General features: G+C 35.8%; 2 protein-coding genes across 3 annotated transcripts; one reads left to right on the top strand and one right to left on the bottom strand.

Annotated features, from left to right (window-relative positions):
• The first annotated feature begins 8,729 nt into the window (after positions 1 to 8,729).
• On the top strand, positions 8,730 to 15,901 carry ppp1r14ba (protein phosphatase 1, regulatory (inhibitor) subunit 14Ba). 2 transcript variants are annotated; one of them, XM_051878338.1, is made up of 5 exons: positions 8,730 to 8,931; positions 9,045 to 9,256; positions 14,251 to 14,334; positions 14,623 to 14,655; positions 14,800 to 15,901. In XM_051878338.1, the coding sequence occupies exons 2-5, from the start codon at positions 9,065 to 9,067 to the stop codon at positions 14,881 to 14,883; spliced, it is 393 nt and encodes a 130-aa protein (XP_051734298.1). In that variant the 5' UTR covers positions 8,730 to 8,931; positions 9,045 to 9,064; the 3' UTR covers positions 14,884 to 15,901. The 2 variants fall into 2 exon arrangements, with proteins under 2 accessions (XP_051734298.1, XP_051734297.1); XM_051878337.1 differs by having other exon boundaries at positions 8,733 to 8,931; positions 9,060 to 9,256.
• Positions 15,739 to 19,121, bottom strand: fkbp2 (FKBP prolyl isomerase 2). Its single transcript, XM_051878336.1, has 6 exons — positions 18,878 to 19,121; positions 18,292 to 18,452; positions 18,094 to 18,206; positions 17,752 to 17,798; positions 17,614 to 17,649; positions 15,739 to 16,163 (listed from the first exon to the last, which is right to left on the bottom strand). Exons 2-6 carry the CDS (start codon positions 18,448 to 18,450, stop codon positions 16,102 to 16,104), a joined length of 417 nt encoding a protein of 138 aa, XP_051734296.1. The 5' UTR covers positions 18,451 to 18,452; positions 18,878 to 19,121; the 3' UTR covers positions 15,739 to 16,101.
• Between the last annotated feature and the right edge of the window lie 3,788 nt (positions 19,122 to 22,909).

Below are 22,909 nucleotides of genomic sequence, written 5' to 3'. Positions count from 1 at the left end.
TCTTTTCTTCCCTATTGTACTGTGTAGGGCACAGCGGGGCTAAAGGCGCCTTTGATTTTATTTTCCTCTAAACGCAGAAACTTGTGCTTCTGGACAGCACATAAAACTTGTCGTATCAAGTAGCAAATGAGAATCACTAAGATAATTGAATATATTTTGAGACAAAGGCTTTCTTAAAGAGATAGTTCACCCAAAAATGAAAATTATCCCATGATTTATACTCACTCTCAGGCCATCCTAGGTGTATTTGACTATCTTCTTTCAGACAAACACAATTAGAGGTATATTTAAAAATATTTGTAGTCCTCCAAGGTTTATAATGGTTGTGAATGTGGGGCCGCGTTTTGAAGACAAAACTAATGCATCCATCCATTAAAAAAAGTAGGCTAATCCATGCGATTCCAGGGGGTTAATAAAGGTCTTATTATAAGCGAAGCGATGTGATTTTGTACGAAAAATATCCCTATTTAAAACTTTATAAATTCAAATAACTAGCTTCCGGTGGATGACCGTACATAGAATGCACAAGTCGATTTACAAAAACACATTGCTTTGCTTCAGCAGGCCTTCATTAACCCCCTGGAGTTGTATGGATTACTTTTTTTTTTCTGGATGGATGCTTTATTTTTGTCTTCAAAACGCGGTCCCCCATTCACAACCATTATACACCTTGGAGGACTAAGGATATTTTTAAATATATCTCCGATTGTGTTTGTCTAAAAGAAGAACTTAATGATTTTCAGTTTTGTTCAAGGTAATTAAAGGTATAGTTCACCAAAAAATGAAAATTACCCCATAATTTACTCACCCTCAAGCCATCCTATAAGCCATCCTACATGTATATGACTTTCTTCTTTCAGCCAAACACAATCAGAGTTATTAAAAATATCCTGGCTCTTCTAAGCTTTACAATGGAAGTGATTGGTGGGTGAGATTTTGAAGCCCAAAAAAGTGCATCTAAACGTACTACATGCAGCTCCAAGGGATTAATAAGTGCCTTCTGAAGTGAATCGATGCATTTGTGTAAGAGATAATATCCTTATCTAAAACTTTATACAGTAAAATAACAAGCTTCCGGCGCGACAGCCATACGCATTCGACTTGCGTCTAAAAAGCGTTAACTTCCGCGTCGTAGTACACAATGCCGTGACGTTCTACGCTACGCTATGATGTACTACTCTATGTCCTAAGTTATAACGCATAGTATGTCATGTCATTGTGTACTATGTCGCAGAAGTTGCCATTTTTTAGACATAAGTCGAATGTGTATAGCTGTTACGCCAGAAGCTCGTTAATTTACTTTGTAAAGTTTTAAATAAGGGTATTTGGCTTCACTTCAGAAGGCCTTTATTAACCCCGTAGAGCAAGTGATCGATGGATGCACTTTTTTGGGCTTCAAAATCTCATCCTCCAATCACTCCCATTATAAAGCTTGGAAGAGACAGGATATTTTTCCATTCATTGACATGTCATGGTTAGATTCAAATGGTATATATCATATTTTAAAGGGTTAGTTCACCCAAAAATGAAAATTCTGTCATTAATTACTCACCCTCACACCCGTAAGACCTTCGTTCATCTTCAGAACACAAATGAAGATATTTTTGATAAAATCCGATGGCTCAGTGAGGTTAATTTACACTTTCAAATGCCCAGAAAGGTACTAAAGACATATTTAAAACAGTTCATGTGACTACAGTGGTTCAACCTTAATATTATAAAGCGAAGAGAATACTTTTTGTGCACCAAAAAAACAAAATAACAACATTAATCAACAATATCTAGTGATGGCTGATTTCAAAACACTGCTTCATGAAGCTTCGAAGCTTTATGAATCTTTTGTTTCGAATCAGTGGTTTGGAGCATGTATCAAACTGCCAAAAAGAATTGCCCATTTTGATTTCATTGTGACTTTAAGTCACCACTTACACCTGGTCGATCAAGTCTCTCAATACACATGTACACAGTGTCCAAAGCTTGTCCATTTTTGACAACATTCAGAGGTTTGGAATGACACGAGGGTGAGTAGTCAATGACAGAATTTTCATTTTTAGGTGAACTAACCCTTTAAAGTTTAAAGTTGTTTTTGTAAATGCATGTTATTAATCTTTTTGTGATTGATTCATCAATGCATATGTTGCTTTTTTATTTGTCCTCGTAATTCTTAAACTCAATCAAAATCATAACTCAAGTTTCAAAAACTGACGTATGTTGGACTTCTCCAATCATTTAGCCTGCTTAGTCCCAGCAGGTCTCCTATTCAAGTGCTGACCAGGCTCAAGATTAGCTTCAAAGGCAATTCTGCAGTAAGATGTCTTAAAAACCCCACAAAGAATTGTCTTAGCACTCTCCATGACTGACAGGTCCTCAAAGGAGGGAACATGGCCCTCAAGAGAGACTAGATTAAGGCTAAAAAGGCACACTGCTCTGGAAGATTTCCCACTGTGCCCCTCCCAACAGCTCAGACTTGCTGAGGGTAAATATAGAGAGAAGGAACTGAATGCTCAATTTGAACGTTATCCAATACTTAAAGCCAATGAGCCAATGGCAAGTGGTTATGCAACATTTCATGTTACAGTTGGATTGTTTGGAAGGGTTCTTTCATCTCAAACACTAACATTAAAATCCATTATAATCCCAAACGGTTTGGAGAAGGCAACATGTACCAGCACTCGCGTCTGCCTTTCGATTTGTTTTGTTGTGACTGTAAAGTGAAGAGAAGAGTGTGTGAGGGAGGCCCACAGGACCCAGAGCTCATAATCCAGAGCTGGTGTGTGGCACACAGGGGCCACTGAACCAATTACACGGTGCATTAAAAAGAAGGATAACGGCCTTGTTGGCAGCAATTTCATACAGGGTCTGCCCTAGAAACAACAAATCAGAAATATAAAAACTGATTAACAGGAAATTTCAGACAACAGAGGATTCTAGCCCGTGTTTGGCAGATCGGGTTTTACTGCTTTAAAATTTGTTCTGTAAACAGAAAGAAGTTACTCTAACTGGATCCAAGATCATGATTCTGGGTGCATCTTTTTGTATGTTATTCATTGTGAACTAGTTAATTAAAACGCATTTGGTGTTTTCATATATTGCTTAAGTTGTTCTAAATCTGCATATGTATGACATCTTTTTCTAGTTTGACTCATTCCTCTCTGAGGAACACCTTGTTTTTTTCAGTATCGTTTGTAAGTTTACAGTTTTTTTTTTTTTTTTTTTAAAAGCAGCTACAATTCCAAACAAAAGATCTGCATTACATAATGCCCTTCTTCTCAGCAGTGTGGTTCGCTTGACCACAGGCTGCCCTCTAGTGTTACACTAAGGTTTAAGGATGCTGTTGAAGAACAGTTTTACACTAATAATAATAACTGAAGTTTTTTCATTGTTTTTTTTTTTTTTTTGGAAGGTTATAGGTAACAGAAGTACAACATTACAATAATAATACAGGGTTACAGATTTCTACAGCTACATTTTGACCATGAAATAAAATACAGTAAGAGAACAAAACACAAAATGGTAGTCTATTCATTTTGGTACCTTTCTATAATGTGTCCAGAACTCTGCCCAAGGAGGCAACCCCTTCTCTCTAATACTATTTACTCGATTAAGATTCAAAAGATGCAATTTCTACCACTGCGCTGGCCCTCTCTTTCAGTTCTGGGTCGTTCACTGTCTTCCATTGTCTCAAAATAATCCTAATTGCCATTGTAATACACACCATAATAACAGAAAATACATGCTTTGAAGCATTAGGCATTTGAGACTTGTCCCCTAATAGACACAGTTTAGGGGTTAAAGATATTTTGGAGCCTATCAGAATGATTTCTACCACTAGAACACATATTATATATATATATATATATATATATATATGCGAACACTATGACAAAAGGTCTATGTCTATGATATCAACATGACATCTGATGACGTGATACTATAAATTGTATACTACATTGTACACTACTGTTCAAAAGTTTGGGATCAGTAAGATTTTTTGAAAGAAGTACCTTACGCTCACTAAGGCCGCATTTATTTGATTTAAAGGCACACTATGTAAATTCTCGCCACTAGAGGTCGCTTATTCAAAACAAAGTTGTAGCTTGATGACGCCTTGATTTCGCGGAATCATGGGAGGTGTTGTCTTCACTTATACAGCTAGTGGAAAATAATTGGGATGGGACTGGGGCAGAAATCATGTACATGGATAAGATTATTAACGTTACTGTAGTATGAAGCCGAGCAGGACCGAGTGCTGTGTGTGCAGAAACTAGGCCGCTGAAGCGATTGATAATGAGAGTCGAGCACGACACACGGCTCGAGAGCAGCAGAACTTTATTATGCCGCAGACGCTGCTTCTGCTTCTTCCAGTCATGCGTATGTGGGGTAAAGAAGTACTGTTTTATCATATTAGATACATTTGTGTGTTGAAAGTTGTTGTAGTGCTACTCTGCGTTGGCTCGGCGGCTGCTATGAGACACTTAATGCACACTGCAGTAAGCTAGATCGATATTAGGCATGGTAAAACATGGTACTCGCTGTAAATCAAGAAAACGAGATTTAAACAATAAGACTTACTGTGTTCAGCTATATAACATGATTAGTTTTCTGTCGATGAATGTATCCATCCAAACAGTTGCTCACCTGTCTAATAAAACATAATATATTAAAATGTCTTTGCGTTACCCTCCGGAAACCGAGGGTAACGCAGGTATGATGCATTATAGGCGACGCACAGACGGGTCCATATCCTGGTTAAAATTGCTTATTTCTCTGGATTTAAACTTTCTTGGAAACATTTGGAATAATGTAGTACACAAGTCAACAAAATATATAACATTGTTCTAATGGTTTTTGGATATTTTAATCCAAAAATCTTACATATTGTGCCTTTAAGTTTTAGGTTCATATTTAAAACATCACAAGCCATGAATCAGTTGCTAATTTTAAAAACTTGATAAAGTTTTTAAAAAAATCTAATGGAAGTAGAACCAGCACAAACTCCTCATCATATTTTGGAAGGGGTTGTGGGCAACATAAATGAGAAAGAATGCAAGGATGCACACTTCCAAAATCAAGACATAGCATACCATCCTGACACTTGGCATACCTTTTAGTATACTATATGATTCTGCAATATTTGCACTATTTCTAACCATCTAAATAAAAATATATAGCAAATTAGAATGTGTCCAAACTCTAGTGAAAAGTAAACCTACATACTTTAGTCTCTCTGCATATAGCGGGAAGGGATCACAGGTTGTGTTGATAATTACTCATAAAGCACCAATGGATTTGGAACAAACTTTAGAATTTAAACAACATAACAGCTGGAAAAAACACTGAAGTAAGATTAAAGTGCTTTACCAAAAATATGTGATGCTTTTAACATTTGGTGTATCTTGTCTCTTTGGTTTTCATTGTAAACATAGGCTACATTACTGTAAATGTATTTGTGTTTTGTTTGAATTTTCATACTCAAATATATCAACCCTAATTTCATTGAACTTTTTCAGCCCTCTGAATTCTGTTACTGATGAGGAATATTGAACTGAAACTATTTAGCTGAAAAAATCAAGGAGAAATGATATCGTGATTAAGTTATGATGAAGTTAAAAGGATGGGAATTAATGGATGCTACAACATAATGATGAAAATATTTGACCGTGTCCTATGATAATATTTATAAGTATTCATATTCAGTGCTGGGTAGATTACTTACAAATTGTAGTCAGTTACTGATTCCAAATTACATGGTAAAAATTGTAGTTAGTAATGTAATCTAGATTACTCATTTTAGGTAATGTATTCTGACTACTTTCTGATTACTTTTTAGATTTCTTTTGACCTGACTTGTTTATCACATTGATTTGAATAGGACATTGATATATATATATATATATATATATATATATATATATATATAAAATAAAAAATAAAATTAAAAAAAACAAAGAGAAAGAGAAAGAAAATATATTTCATTCTGTGTTATCAACAACATGAAGTGCATTAAATATTACATAACATCAGGCTTTTCCAGACTGGGGTTTGTAAGTTTAATGAAAAGCTATTAAGTTATTAAATGATAATAAATAAATAATAAATATAATCAATAAATAATTTAAAAATAAAAACAACCAAAATAAAACATTTACTAAAAAAGATTAAAATATATTTGTTAGTAGACTTTTATCGAAAGGGAATTTTAAAATATAGCAAAGAAGTAGAAATAATGAATTATGAATAATTTACTGCCATTGTGAGAATAACATGTAGGCTAATCATGTAATAAGTAAATAGAAAAGTAACTGTAGTCTGACTACTAGTATTTTAAAATGTAATATAATGTAACAAGTATTTAATTTTTGGAATTGATTACATAGGCTAATCCAGTTTACATGTAATCAGTTACTACCCAGCACTGTTTATATTGTATTTATAATGTATAGGCTATTGTAATAGCCTAAATACACTCTTGTGCTTTACATCATACAGGAATATATGTAGCCATTCATGTCAATAAGAATAATGAATAACCCAATCAAATAATAGTAAAAGGAAATTCTAAATGGACAGTGAAATAGCTTGAGGGCAGTGGACCTATTCAAATTTAGCTGATGCAAAAAAATGGCGATTTAGTGGAGTGAATGAACCAATTAGGGTTGAATAAATTACATAATGTTGGATTTTACGATGAAATGAGAAGACAGACGGAGGGTCACTTGGCATAACCGTAATGCACAATGAGTGTATGTGTGTGTGTGTGTGTATGAGAGAGAGAGAGAGAGAGAGAGAGAGAGAGAGAGAGAGGCACATGATATTTGATTTGGAATAGTCCACATACAGGAAAGAGGGGTGGCCTGACAGATGGGGAGCATAAAATTTCAGTAGGCTATAATATCGATCAAAAAACATGATAGCCTAGGCAATCGGTGCTAGAAATTATTATATATGACTTTATGAACAACTGATATTAACTATTAATCTATTTACTAGAACGCAACTAGGCACAGCCTGCAAAAAGACCAAAGGGAAACATTGCGTGGTGGTATTTCATAGTGATGGGAGGTCCGACTCGATTCGCGATTCGGTTCTTTTAAACAGTTCGTTTCAAATTAGCGATTCAAATACCGATCAGCACAGTCACATGCCTACCTTTTTAAAGGTGCATAGGTTAAAAAAAGTTTGCGTGTTTAATTATTTAATATTTGTACATGAGGTATTCCAAGAAACCGTCACGATTTGGACTTACACATTTTTAGATTTTTTTTTACCAAAATGTATTACTTTTCTGAACACCCCACAACATTAATGACATATTTAACTTACAGAAAAACATATTTTCCCATCTCTGGCATCAAATCCCTATTATTATTGGTCATTATTTTAAGTTATGGACACTATGGGAGCTCTCTGAATATTATTATAAAATGTATTTGTGATAAAATCAACATTTTCCTATTAATCAGATGTCCCTCACACTAATTCAGTAATTGCAAGTATAAAAGTTACATAAAATCTCACACTTTCGCTATACTAAAGCCTGAAATGGGCACTTTTTGTGACAGCAACCTCATCATTTTTGATCAAAGGCTTAACTTCAGAATTTGAACTAAAATCAGTATTCTTATGATTGCTCTGAACATTTCAGACAGACTTCAACAAACTTTAAATTACTTTTTCATAAACTTAAAAATAATAATAATAATAATAAAAATGTAGGTGTGACGGGGTTGTAATTTTTTGCCCAAATTGGCCACTGCTCTAAATCTAGTGAATAAATGGAGAGTGCATGGCATGCATGATATTAAGAAATCATGAATAATGTTGAAATAACAAAGATCATTTTCACAAGTAATAGTTTTCTATCTTTAATTGATGTAATGGGGTTGAGTCGTTAAGCTCGACAAACACAATTTCACAACGCAATTTAGTTATAATTATTAAAGAAGGTGGTAACTTGCCTGTGTCTCCTCACAATGTTGTTCAGAAGACTTCTATGATGTCACTTCCTATTAATGGTGTCACATAAGTATTGGTTCATTATTTTTATAGGGGGAGAATGGTTTATGTAACAGGGTTGAGGGGTTACTGAGGTATGGAACTAAATAATGTGATTTTAATGAATAATCATAAATTTACTTAGAAAAAAAAAACATTACTAGTAAAAAAGCACAGATGGATATTTATGGGAATGGCAAAATGTATGGACTTTTTTCTCATTCTTTTTATATATATCCCAAGTACACTTTCACAGAAGGCCTTGAGGGGCATGACAAAATAGGTGGTGTAAACTGAAAAAAAAAAAAAAAATCTAATATAAAGATAAAATGTATGTCATGTTTTTAAACATTATTAAAGGAGTCGTTTCAATTAATACAAAAAGCTTTTAAAAATATATTTTGGTGACCCAATAGATAAAATACACTGAAAAGAGGGACTCAAATCGTACCGGAATGACTCGCATATAGTCAATCTACATTAAGTATGTTTTAGTTGTAACATAACGCTACTTGTAAAGCACCATTTGGACTAATTTCGACCCAGCAGTCACTTGACGCTTCAACTTCTCAGTTCAGTGCCTGTATAATATATGCCTACCACATATTACTATTTCTGCTATATAAATATTGTGTATAGTAAAATAAAGTAGTGTAGTGTAAAATAGAGTAGTGTCCTAATAGCGAGTGAGTTGCTAGATTGCGTTTTAGTGAACCGAAAAGATCCGATTCAAACGAATGATTCGTTCACGACACCGCTCAGCGCGGACACTTGGAGGCGCCCACAAGCGGTTCTGTGACAATTGATGGACCGATTTGGGGAAGATGGACTTTGATAATCCGTGGCCACACAATTAGTCTGATGAATTCTTCTGTTTTCTAAGCGCCTTGTATGCCTGATCCTCATCTACCGTTGCGGACTCCTTGCAATCCAAAGGTCTGTTCCATTTAAGAAAAGGGGCCCGTCACTTTTTTGCAACATGCAGTAGCTGTGCACATTACCAGCGCTGTCTTTTGAATTGATGCTCTAATTGATTAAATCCACCTCAGCTTTTTCTTTATTAGGGACAATGGCAGCGGTAACAAGTCCGGAAACGACACCTCAGCCCCGGGTCTATTTTCAAACACCTCCCGGTACCGAAGAAGAAGTGCCACAGAAGCAAGGACGAGTGACCGTAAAATATGACAGAAAAGAATTGAGGAGGCGGCTGAATTTGGAGGAGTGGATAGTCAGCCAGTTAATGAATCTATACGACTGCGAGGTAGGACAAAAACCACTGTCATTGCTTTGAACGTGTGGAATCCTTTGTTGCAAGGAATGACAGCTCTTTCTTTCCAGTGCTCGTGAACCGGTATTCCATTTGTCAGGTCCATTTTGCGCTATAGTTGCCTTGCTTTAATAAATTGATTGCTTATTAAGAGCAGCATGGCATCTTTTACTTATGTTTTTGTCTTTATTTTTAATCGATGTTGATTTTATGGTTATACATTTACACATGGAAGGGCGTGGCATGATACAACTACAGACAAAGCCATAAAACAAAATGTGAGCCTCCTGAACAGGTGCTGCGAGGAAGAAAGATTTGAACACCTAATGATACCTTGATGCATAATGCATCCATTCATATTTCATCGAAAAGTGGGCTTGCCTCATATGTTAATGTGACTGATCTATATGAGGATGGGGCTCCAGCTGCATTAACAAAGACATGGATTCCAATCCCAATATATTTCTGTCTACAGATGCACAAAGCCCAGGTATTGCTGATTAGGATTTTTATGTCTATTGCACAGTAGGTGACACTGGTCCGGATGGGTTTTTTGTCTTTCTTTCAGCCCCCTGGGATGTTTGGAATCACCCTTCTAGCCATTGTGATGATGTCATCTGTTCAGACATGCAAAGCATGCTTCACTTTGAGCTTGACTTAACCTCCAGGGCTAATATAACTGACCTAGATTATGTGTAAAACTAGGCAGCTCTTGAAATTAGATTTTTCTCAATGCTCTTTTCAGCCCAGCGGTAGGCCTCATCCTGAGCTAAAATCTGGCTTTGGGAATCCATATTTCGCTTTGTCTCATTGACACTACAGAGTAGCCTGAACCCTTTGGATTTAGTTTGAGAGCCTGCTTGCCTTATGTGTGATAAGTTTCCACTGACAAATGGTTTCTGATGTTAGAATACAGTTCTACAAGTTACAATGATATTCATATTATAATGAAGAAGATAATAATAGGAGCACACATATTTAAACCTGTGAAATGTCATCTGAATCCCACAGGTTATTAGTATCTTAATGTGGTCTGACAGGAGAACTCGTCCATTATATCTCAGTCTCAGCAGTGTTTGTTCCAATTAGGTTGATGTTTAGATTGCACATCTTAAATCACAAAAGCCCTGAGCAAAAACTCAAGATAAATGTTTGTACCTAGGAGGATAACGATGCACAGTGACAAATTACATAACCTAATTTAAATGGTTTTCTATTGTGGCCTTTCTATTGTTCAGAGGAGAACGGCTCAAATGTATTTTTGTTTAAAGGGATAGTTCAACCAAAAATGAAAATTCTGTCATCATTTACTCACCCTCAGTTGTTCCAAACCTGTATAAATTTCTTTGTTCTGTTGAACACAAAGGAAGATATTTTGAAGAATGTGTTAAACTGAACAGTTTTGGGGCACCATTGACTTCCATAGTATTTTTTTCCTTTATGGAAGTCAATGGTGCCCCAAAGCATCCTGGTTACAAACTTTCTTCAATATATCTTCCTTTGTGTTCAGCAGAACAAATAAATGTATACAGGTTTGGAACAACTTGAGGGTGAGTAAATGATGACAGAATTTTCATTTTTGGGTGAACTATCCCTTTAATAGTTGGATCTGTGGCTTTCAAATAATTTTCACACACCACTGAGAAAAGTTTGTGCCTATAATGGCTGTTTTACACAGTCAGGTGTACATTTTCTCACTGAGCTCACATTATATAAATGTAACTATTGTAGAGCAAAGAAATACATTGTGATGAATAATGTACTGGTCTTTATCACAAAACAAATGGGGTGATCTTGGCTACTTAGTAAATAAATGAAATAAACATAAAATATTTACAGTATTGTTCATAAGTTTGTGGTCAGTTAGATTTTGTAATTTTTAAAAAGTCTATTCTCACTAAGGCTGCATTTATTCAAACAAAAATACAGTAAAACTGTAATATTGTGAAATATTAATTTTACATTTTAAAATGTAATTTATTCCTGTGATCACAAAGCTGAATTTTCAGCATCATTACTCCAGTCTTCAGTGTTACATGATCCTTCAGAAAGCATTCTAATATGCTGATTTGCTGTTCAAAAAACATTTCTTATTATTATAAATGTTGAAAACAGTTGTGCTGCTTAATATTTTTGTGGAAACTGATTTTTTTTTTTTTGAGGATTCTTTGATTTGTATTTTTTTTTTTTTTTCGTAATTAACTGAGAATTGTATAGCTATAATTTTAACTCCATGACAGCTATAAATTCATTAACCCACTGAAAATGATTAAAGAGGCATCAATAAGCACTCTTTAGTTGGAGAAGGTACAAAGGTGTCAGTAAGCCTGGGCAATCCTCATTACCGAGTCCTGATTTGGCTACAGAATACCATGATTAACCAATCAGAATTAAGTATTTTAAAGAGCCAGTACTATGCACTTCCCAGTCCTATTACTGTCTCATGAAGTGCTGCACTAGTCTGTAAATGTTAAATGAAGGTGGTGTACTGACCTTCAGCTGATCACTGTGATTAAGCAATAAGATGCAAGAGAAAGTGTTTTAATTACGAGTAGCACCACTGGTAAGGCTTTGGTCAATTGTAGTGTGCTAGAGCGACTCTACAATATGGGTCAGTGTGAAGGGTTTTATAACAGACCTGATTTCTCAATGACTGCAATAGCACATACACTTAAAGAAAAACTTTCCTCACCAGTCTTCCTCAGCACTCACTAATGGAGCATAATAAAGCACTGCAGGAGACAGCAAAACGAGAGTGCATCTCTAATGAAAAGGAGTGTGACTGCAAACTAGCTGTAATATAACATAAAAATCCAGAGTTTTACACAGCAGAGGTTGAAGCTGTGGTTGTGCTTCCATTCACTTGCTGTGTCTCAATCTAAGAAGCTTTCAGATAGAATTGTGTTGATAGAGACTCAATGTTGTCTTTGTAAGCCAACAGGAAGTGAATAGAGATTGTTTTTGTCACATGCACACACGCACACACACACACAATAAATTGCACATGGACATGAGGATCAACCCATCCTGTTGTGCAGAGAGGATGTCATGCACAAAGACCAGAGATGGCTTGATTCCTGTATGCTCAGAAAAAAAGAGCAAAAATTGTACCTTTAGAAGTACGACAGCCTGTTCCTTAAAGGAGCAACTTTGTACCTTATCTACCACTAAAATGTTCATAGTACCTTAAAAAGATTGTCCACCTCCCCCCAAAAATTCTATTGTTTACTCACCCTTTGTTCCAAACCTGGACTTTCTTTCTTCTGTGGAACATAAAAGAATATATTTTGAAGAATCTTGGTTACCAGTTTCAGTTCCTATTGACTTCCATTATATGGACAAAAACTATCAATTGGAACCAAAACAGTTTGGTTATAGTAAATGATGATTAACCAAAGAGTAATCATCATTACACTTAAAAGGGTTAGTTCACCCAAAAATGAAAACTCTGTCATTAATTACTCACCCTCAGGTTGTTCCAAACCTGTAAGACCTTCGTTCATCTTCGGAACACAAATTAAGACATTTTTGATGAAATCCGAGAGCTTTCTGACCTCGGATAGACTGCAATGTTATTACCACTTTCAAGGCCCAGAAAGTTAGTAAAGACATCGTTAAAATAGTCCATGTGACTACATGGTTCAACCTTAATGTTATGAAGCGACGAGAATACTTTTTGTGTGCAAAAAACAGACAAAACAAACAAAAATAACGACTTTATTCAACAATTTCTTCTCTTCCACGTCAGTCTCCTACGCTGTTCATGTAAACACAGTGCAGTGCTTCCGGGTTCTACGTCAGAACGCCTGCTCAGTTTTGGCCAACGCTGTTCATGTGAGCACTACGCGTCGTGCGCGTGTGGTGCTGACGCAGGAGTCGGCCAATAATGAGCCGGTGTTCTGACGTAGAACCCGCTGCACTGTGTTTACAACGTGAACAGCGTAGGAGACTGACGTGAAAGAGAAGAAATTGTTGAATAAAGTCGTTATTTTGTTAGTTTTTTTGCACACAAAAAGTATTCTCATCACTTCATAAAATTAAGGTTAAACCACTGTAGTCACATTGACTATTTTAACGATGTCTTTACTACCTTTCTGGGCCTTGAAAGTGGTAATAATATTGCAGTCTATCCGAGGTCAGAAAGCTCACGGATTTCATCAAAAATTCTTAATTTGTGCTCCAAAGATGAACGAAAGTCTTACGGGTTTGGAACGACATGAGGGTGAGTAATTAATGACAGAATTTTTGGGTGAACTAACCCCTTTAAGGCTCATTCACACCAAGAACGATAACCATAAAAATAACTATATTAGCGTCCACACCAAGGCATATTATCATCCTGTTTATTATTAACACGTGCTGCAGTTTTGTCGTCTGTCGCTTTAAATGCTCAAGCTCTTTAAAGCAGAATGAATTCTGATTGGCTGTCAATGTTTTATCATTCATCAGCTGGAAATAAATTATTTTGAAAGTGATTCCAACGATATAGTTCCTCTATGAATGGTGTGAACTCTGCCATTCCTTTATATTTAGAACAATTTTTATAATTATCATTATAGTTATTGTCCTTGGTGTGAACAGGCCTTTAGACTAAATGAGTAAATGATGACAGAATTTTGAACTATCCCTTAAAGGGTTCACATTACTACTCTAAGCTTATAATATGCACCTCTTAAGGGTAGATGAGGTACAAAGTTGTCCCTTTAAGGGCACTGTCCCAGTGACAAGCTGTTAAAATTTTGCACATTTTTCTCTGACAGTGTGGGATGTACACATAATAGTCAACCATTCCTTGTGGGCTGCATGAACTCTCTGAGATCAGAAGAAATGTTTGCCTGATTGAATATTTTTTTTACCATACCGGTCTAGTTCATGATCTGACCGCCTTTCTGTGGCTTCTGAATTATTCACATTTCATTTTTAATTTTTTTTTTTTTTTTTTACAGGAGCCCTCATTAGCATCTCTCATCAGTATCTGTATTTTTCAGGAGGATGAGGTGCCTGAGCTGGAAATAGATGTGGATGAGCTTCTGGATCTGCCCAGCGATGTCGAGAGAGCCATTCGAGTGAAGGTCTAATCAGATTTCTAATACATTTACTAGATTCTGTTCGCTTCAGATGTCTCCCCCAAGAACATTACACAAGACTTTCACTCTTCTGTGCTGAATCGCGCTCTAGCATGCCTCATCCGCAGGTGGTTTGACAGTAATCCTTCCAGTCGTGAGCTCTTTTTGAAGACTGAATTTTCAGCAGGAGATTTATTTCAGCATTTTGTGTCAGCTTTCCGCTTTCATTAGTACACAGTTGGAAAAACAGCAGATTAGTCTAAAAGACATTCTCTTTCCATTTTTGTTTTTCAGATGCTGCTGGTCGACTGTTATAAGCCTAATGATGTAAGTGCCATTTTGAATATTAATACCATTAGGAATTACCTTCATTACAGGCAGTCATGTTATTCTCAGATCCATTAAGTCACTCATTACGATGGACAGAAATGTGCTTTTTCTTGTCATAATTCTCATCCTGGCCACCTGCAGGACTTTGTGGCGGCACTGCTGGAGAAGGTCCGAGGGATGCAGAAACTCAACACCCCGCAGAAGAAAGGGGAGTTGACGCCATGAGGTCATCGCAGTTCCTCCCACCACCACAAAACCAACCTGTCACTCCAAACCCAGAGGAGAGATGCAGGCATGCAGACCCAACCACTAAACCACAGCGTCTGTCAAAACGGAGATCAATGATACGAGTCCAGCCAAGCCAACCTCAGCTGCAGGTTGACCAACTGTTTTTACTTCGTCTTAGTACTGTTTCAGCATATATTACATGTAGAGAGTGTGGTAGTGTCCCTTTAGCTTAAAACCCGTGGTGATTTAGGGAAAGGAATCGAATGGTTGATGTTACGGTTACACTATTCACCAATACACTTTTTCAGCCTTGTGACTTGGCTTGATGTGTCTGTCTGTAATCAAGTAGGAAGTTAGAACAAAGCTGATTTCTTTTTATCCCCCCCTTTTTTGTCAGTCTCTCACATCTGATGTCTTTTGCTAGGGCGAAACGATTTTTTGCAGGCCAGAAAATATTAGTTTTAGATATGGGGTTTCAGATTTTAGGGTGTGTTGATGTAATTTGGGAAGAGGGAGGGGGATGAGAATTGTGAACTTGTGTTTTGTAAGCCATTTTTAATCTACCATTTCTAGGGGAAAAACAAACAAAAAAAAAAAAAAACACGACAGCTCTATGCTTAGTACTACTGTTTTTAAAAATCATTTGACCGAGGAAAATTAAACTAGTTTGAAGTTCTTTCAGGATGAAGAGTAGCAATACTGATAGAGTGAATTTGCCAATTTGTTACATCTGATATTTTTACTAACTTTACAAAAATGAAGAGTATGCCGAATTGTGATGAAGGCTATGAATGAAGATGCTTTGGTGGTGTAGGCCAAGGTCAATGATAAGTCAAGCTCGAAGCCCGCATATCTTTTGTAAATAAAATGTTTATTCAATTTCAAGTGAACAAGATTTGAGAAATGCAAATGTTACTGATCAGAACTTGTTGGAATGGCAAAAAAACTGTACTGTGTGCACTCTCACAACCAAATACATGTAGTAAGGCTCTCAAATAAAGAATGGTGCTACATACATGTCTGTGTCATTATTTTCTTGAAAGGTAAACATCCAAAAAAAAAATTAAATTATGATTACTGAGCTTATTCGGTTTCCGTAACCTCTTGAATAACTGAAAATGGTCTTTAACACCTGAAATTGCTATGCAGGTATATCCAGTACAGCAGTGTCGCAAGCACACTGATTTTAAATGCTTGAGACTGACATGTCTGTCACTATAAATCAGATCTTCTCTCAATGCTCAACAGTTCTACTTCAAAGATGAGTGTGGCTCCACCTAGTGGGAAAACAGCAGAGATTTAAAATGTGAGACATAATGTGGCACATACAGTGGGCCTCAACCTTTTTGACTCCAAAGCCCACCGTTATCTAACACAATTTTCAAAGATAATATTTATGCAGTTTCTCTGCTATAATTGTGACATAGCAGCTTTTTAATAAACAAAGTGAGAAACGGACGCAATAGGTCTTTTTAAAAAAAAAAAAAAAAAAATTGTATTTACGTAATTTCTTTTGGCATTTTAAGCCTTGTGCGACATTATGGACATTTTTGTCTTTTTCAGTTTTTTTTTTTTTTTTGATCATTTTGCCTGTGTTAATTCCAAATTTTGGCATAGGTGTGTATTTTTATTGGAATTTTACTATTTCACCCCCATTTCCTTTAAAAAATCTATTTTGCGCTAGGTACACAAAATAGTTCCTCTCAGGACCTTTTGGACAAAAAAATGTCCCCATTGAAACCCATTAAAACTGCAATTTTTTAATCCCAGGGCCATTTAACTATAAAATGATGCTATCTTTATTAATAGGCTTTTTATTTTGTTGGAAAGGCTTCAAATTTTTTAATTTTTACTATTTTTTTACCAGATGGTGCCATTTTCTCAGGTTTGGCCTAGAAAACAAATACTCACTTTATACTTGTTTTCTGCTTCTGAATATTATAGAGCCAATTGCAAATTATGCAGCTATAATTGTGTGAGTGTGTTGGTATGAATGTCAGAGTGTGATTTGTATGTGTGCGATTGTAATATTTGAGAGAGAAAAACTCTACTGCGGGGAAAATTTGGTACTGCGCCCAAACAAAACCTTACTAAAGCTCATATTTTGAGATATCAACCTCAAATTTACGGAGAAAAAAAAATTAAATTGTGCACACGATTTACTAATTTGTTTCCTCGATTTACTAAATCGTGCGCACAATTTACTAAAACGTGGTCACGATTAACTATTTTGTTCTCTCGATTTATAAATCATGTTTTTTAAATCGAGGGAACGAAATAGTAAAGCGTGCGCACGTTTTAGTAAATCAAGGCAAACGAATTAGTAAATCGTGCACACGATTTAGCCTACTATTTTTTTCCTGCATGTCATGTCCGGTGCTCCATACAAATTTGGAACACAACTTGTTTAGATTTATGGCTTTGATTTTCTAGCAGTTTTTAGAGTTAAACATGTTTCAACACGTTTCATAAAATATATAATTTATATAAAATAATGTACATAAACCATAAACCTCTATAACTTTTTTTTTGGTTTCACTTTTTTTATTTTATTTTTTACTTCAACAAGATTCTGTGTAAAATGAGACCAAACTTAAGTCTGTGCTCCCAAGCTTCAAATTGTTTTTTGACACGGACATTTTTGTCCTCTATGGACCTATGTCTAACTTTTTTTTATTTGGCGCACAAGGGTTAATTAAGTTTGGATTGGACTGTGCATTGTCTTACCTGGAATTTTAGGTGGTGCTCCCCTGTCGCCATAACCTGTAGTTTATAAAACAGTCACATATGCTGAAGATATAGACCGAAAATCATTTTCATATGCTTTGAAACACATGAGACATTACATTTCCATAACATACTCACCAAGCTCAGAGGGAATAACCAGCTTCCTCTTCTCACCCTCACACATCCTACGCGGAAAGAGAAGGGACAACACATGCTACATGGGCTTTTTATAAATCGAGACAGCATGGATATGACAGGTAACCACAGGGAGAAAGGGAATAGGATGTCAAACTGGAGCACATTCGCAGAGCGCTAGGCCACAGCACCGACACATGCCAATATATTTGACACAGTTGCACACCACCTCTTAAATCTAATCTGCTAATTCCTCATTATTAGACTAGGTTCATCCTGATTGACCTAATCCTGACTGAGAAACTATCTCAGATGATCTAGAAATGCAGAAATACTGCTGCTCACCCCAACAAACCCTGATCCCAGCCCTTGATGACCTGTCCCGTGCCAAGAGTGAAGGTGAAGGGCTGATTCCTTGGTATACTGCTGTCAAATTCTGTCCCATCCTCCAGTTTCCCCTGCAGATGAAAAAAGACAGTTAAAATAAGACATTTTTGGGCATGAGCATGAATAATATTTGGGTCAGAGAAGTCTGAAACTCACAGTGTAGTGCATGTTCAACACGTCACCCTTTCGGGACTTGATAGGACAGTTGTCCACTCTTTTCTTGATTCCTATCTGTAATTTTTTCTTTTCAGCCCCCTGCACAAGTGCCATGGGGATGGACATCAGAGTGACAACTAATACCAAATTCAGCCTCATGTCTGTGGGAAAAAAGACAACAGAACTAACAAATGACAGAAATTAATCTTGACAGACAGCTATAATACACGGTAAGTGTTTATCTGTGCTCGTGCGCAGGCTCTCTACCCAAATGCGCACATTATCAATTAATTGATGCAGTAATCAGTTGTGTTAGAAGCAGCAGGACTCTAAATGGCTTAAAGTAATCTATAAGATGCATTTTAACATCCGCTAAAAATCATACCAGTTTTTGTAGCGTGCAGGGTTTATTTGAGAGGAAGTTAATTGGATGACGGCTACGGTTTTCTGCTGAACCATGTTTATTAGGATTTTTCGCATACTATATCGTGTTTTAAAGATTTAATCGTCTATAAAGAGAGACGCCAGGGATAATTCTCTTTTGTAGTCATTTGAGTGCTTAATATATGAATGAAAAGGCAATTACCTGCAATAAGAATAATATACTCGTCCGTCCAGAATCTCAGAATGAGTCCGTCATTAGGAAGTGACGTCAACAAGCGTGGCTTCCTATTAGTTTTACAAATTTCAGTACGTCAGATTATTTAACAAGGTTAAAAAAAAAAAAAACTATATGTATTTTTAATGCATGGAATATTTAACTTGATACTATGCCGACAAACTACACCCGCAATATCATAGGTAGCTTCAAGGAAATACTTGGGTGGTGAAACGGGACTTTTATTTTGTTTGCCGCTATGGTTATTGAGATTACACACACGGGGGCGCTATTACCTCATGGATTAATTTATTTGTTTCAACAGCTTAACCCTAGTGATAAACTTTAAAAACGTGTGATGAAGAAGAGGAGTGAAATTAGTAAATTAATCTTTTTTTGCGTAGTGCAAAGTGGGTCTTACTTTAAGCAAAGGAGGTGTACTGTATAATGTATTGCAAAATGCTATAATTGCAGTAACAATCCACATATCCTCCCGGGACCCAGGAATAGACTTTTGTCCTCTGTAGTGGACATTATATTTTAGTGAATTTCTCTGACATCATACAGATATTATAAAGTTTTAAGTCTGGCTGTCCTGTAAAGAGCACATTCAGGGCTTTGCAGAGATACCAAATGTTTGGAAGTTTCACCATGACAACAACAACTCCTTGGTCTTTAAAATGACGGACATTAATTTAGTGATCAAATTTAGCACTCTTATGGAAATACGATAATATTTTGTAATTATCATTTAAATTGGATTATTTTTTAAATTGTTTGTTATAAATCAACATCTCAGGAAAATGTTATGGGGTTTCTAATCAAAATATGACTTTCTGTTACAAAACAAGGCATTGATTTCATACATGACCTCTGTCGAGGACAACAGGACTTAAATCATGATTATCAGGCATTTTGAAAGACAAGTGAATAGCAAAATAAATTATATATCAATATTCCTATTAATTATTAGATATTATTATGAAAATGTTGCCAATTGTTACTCCCATTATTACACTTCTTTTTTCATTACATGTTGCTCCAAGAACATATTAATATGCAAATTAGATACAGTGTATAGATGCATTGTATTGAATGGGAAAATCCAAGTATGGCCATTTTACCCACATATTGCATAAAGTAAAATGGTATATCGATTCATTCCTTTCTATCTTTCATAGCATAGTTGAGAATCATCTTTAAACAAAATTTAGAACCTAAAAATTGATTGGTGAATAAAAAAATTGATTTGCCTATACATGTAATTTATTGTCATTTTATTTATTTTTTTTAAACAACTTAGTCCTGGTTGTCCACTACAGAGGACTAAAATACAATTTTTCAAAAATGTTATTTTTCCATTTTTTCTAAACACTAAACAATGTAATGATGTGAAACAAAATATTAAATTACATTTAATATTTAATTTATTAAATGTAATTTTATATTCTACTGTGATCTCCATATTTCTCTATATCATACTATATTAACCATAAAATAATGTAACAAATATATCACATATGCATTTTTTTATTATTAATATTTTTTTATATATATAAATATTCAATAAACATATTTCATGACAGGCTTTACAGGGTTAAAACTACAAGTGGCAGAAATATTCAACCTCCACCCTGAACAAAAGCATTATCATAATCACTTCATTCATCACTGTCTGAAGGTTTCTCATTTCAATCCCATGAGTCACAGTGACTGTACTGTATGTGACCGCAATAAAAAAAGATTTCCGTTGCTGTGGGTGACCAAAGGTGGGCAGACAGCCTTCTTCATTCTATCATTTGAGACCCGTTGCTTGTTTCAGTGAGACGGAGTGAATGCAAATGAGTCAGCTGCTCTCCCCAAAATGATCTTCTCTTTTCCCCCCTCAACTGTCTCTTACTGCCCCAATAAATCACGACAGACTCAATCTATGGGCGCCAGGCGTGTTGCATTTGACCTTAAATGAATAAATTATTACAGGCTTCAGCAGATGTGCAGTAATCACGCTGTGCCGAATGTCGCTATCACAGATTGTTGGTTAAAATTAATTGAAGACTAGCCTATACATGTGACTAACAATGTGTTTGTCTTATTTGAGAATTAAATGCTGCTCTACATTGAGGATTGAGGACAGTGCTCGTTTGAGTGTTTGCATATGAAAGTTTGTAACTTACTGTAGCAGAACTGAAAGTGAAATAGCAGACATCCCAGGTACAGTGGCCCTCTTCGGTCATTTTTGACCGAAAAATTTTATATTTTGAAATGTTAAAAATCGTAGCTTCATCAGAATGAGATGACACTTGGTGACTTTTGTCGCATTAGCAATATGAACACACAAAAAAAGAATCAAGGACATGATTCGGACATGTTAAAGGGTCGTAAAAAAAATAGTCACACTTACCTTCTTTGCGGTCAAAAATGGCCGACATAGGAAATGAATGGGAAATACGAAAAACTACGACAACTCAGAGAATCTTTTGTTGGTACAAACTACAAATCAGACACTGTGCAGAAAAAAAAGTGCACAGCATTGAAGGGGTGACACTCTAAAATGTAAAGAGTGCAAAATAGACACACCCAACCCCCCACACACATATATATATGAACTAGCATGACTATAACACAGAGCAAATTTATGCAAAACTTAATAAAAATACGTATTCGTGTCTAAAAACCACTAGAGAATTTATAAGCCACTTTATGTAGAACTATATAGGAATCTAGTGGTTACACCATGGCATTGCATAAGTTTTTCTTTTTTTACTCTCACCAAATGGCACTAATCTACCTTCAAAAAAATGTTTTCCTGAAAAACAAAAAAGTTACTTTTAAAGGCTTCGGTCACTTTTGACCGTAAAGAAGGCAAGTGTGACTCCTAAATGAAGAGGGCCAGAGGGTTAAAAGATTTTTGTGTTATGTTCTCCTTATCGTCCGTTTCGTGTTATGTTCTCCTTACATTATTTATTTAACTTTATACTTGTACTCAGTGACTAAAGTGCAAAATATTTAGTTATATACAAAATATACAAGTAGTTTTGAGTGTGTAGGAAGCTTATTAATTGTATTTATAAGGAAAATTAGATTTAAAAATGGCTTCTTAGAGCATATTTCAGGTGAATATCATCATTCAACATTCTTGGAGCTCGTGGTCAGTCTGTTTTGAAGCTTTATATTGTATATTATTGTTAAAAATTAATTTCTTTATGAAGAGAATGGGATTTTTACTTCCGTAACCTTACTGTTGCACTCTACTGTATTGCATTATGCGTTTTTGTGTTTCTCTGCTTCTTGTATTTCCTTGTTGGGCTTCGGTACCTATAAAACTCATGAACATCAACAATGCTGTTTTCCTAAACACTGTGAAAGCACAAGCTAGCAGAAGATGACCCTTTCAGCACAAACAAATCTTTGCGAATGACTAATCAAATTCTGGAGTCATGAGTGATGCATTTTAATGAAAGCAACCACATAAAATCCCGTCTGGCAGCTGAATGCGCCCTCTCTCTCTCTCTCTCTCTCTCTCTCTCGAAATAATGTAACAGTCCAGAACAAGAGTTATTTTTTACTGGCGGGTATGTTGAAGTGTTTTAGTAATTTGTTTTGTTCAATTTCCAAACTAATCAGAATTTGTAAAATGCCTTCAGCAAATGTAACTACACACACAGACAGTGTAAATATAATGCATACACAATTGAAAAGATGAGAAGTTTGAGCAGACGTTCTTGAGCAAATATAAAGTCAGAACAGACTTACAGTGCTATAGTGAGAAGGTAAATACAAGCAGTATGAAATGGAGGAAGGTCATTGGTACATGTAGTTATTGTGAGTAATGGATCTGTACAAGTCATTGATTAGACACAGGTGACGCAGGATCTGTAATATGGTTCACATTCCTGTTGCAGTGAACCAACACGGCCCAAAGCAGACGGTGACTAATCAGGTAAGAGTACCTCATGATAGAACTGTATAATCACATTGGAGGAGAGAGACTGAATTTACTGGGCTGGTCCAGGAAGCACA

This window comes from Ctenopharyngodon idella, chromosome 21 (assembly GCF_019924925.1).
Source record: "Ctenopharyngodon idella isolate HZGC_01 chromosome 21, HZGC01, whole genome shotgun sequence".
Classification (NCBI taxonomy): domain Eukaryota; kingdom Metazoa; phylum Chordata; class Actinopteri; order Cypriniformes; family Xenocyprididae; genus Ctenopharyngodon; species Ctenopharyngodon idella.
The sequence above is the reverse complement of the archived record's forward strand: the minus strand, read 5'-3'. Positions and strand labels throughout refer to the sequence as shown.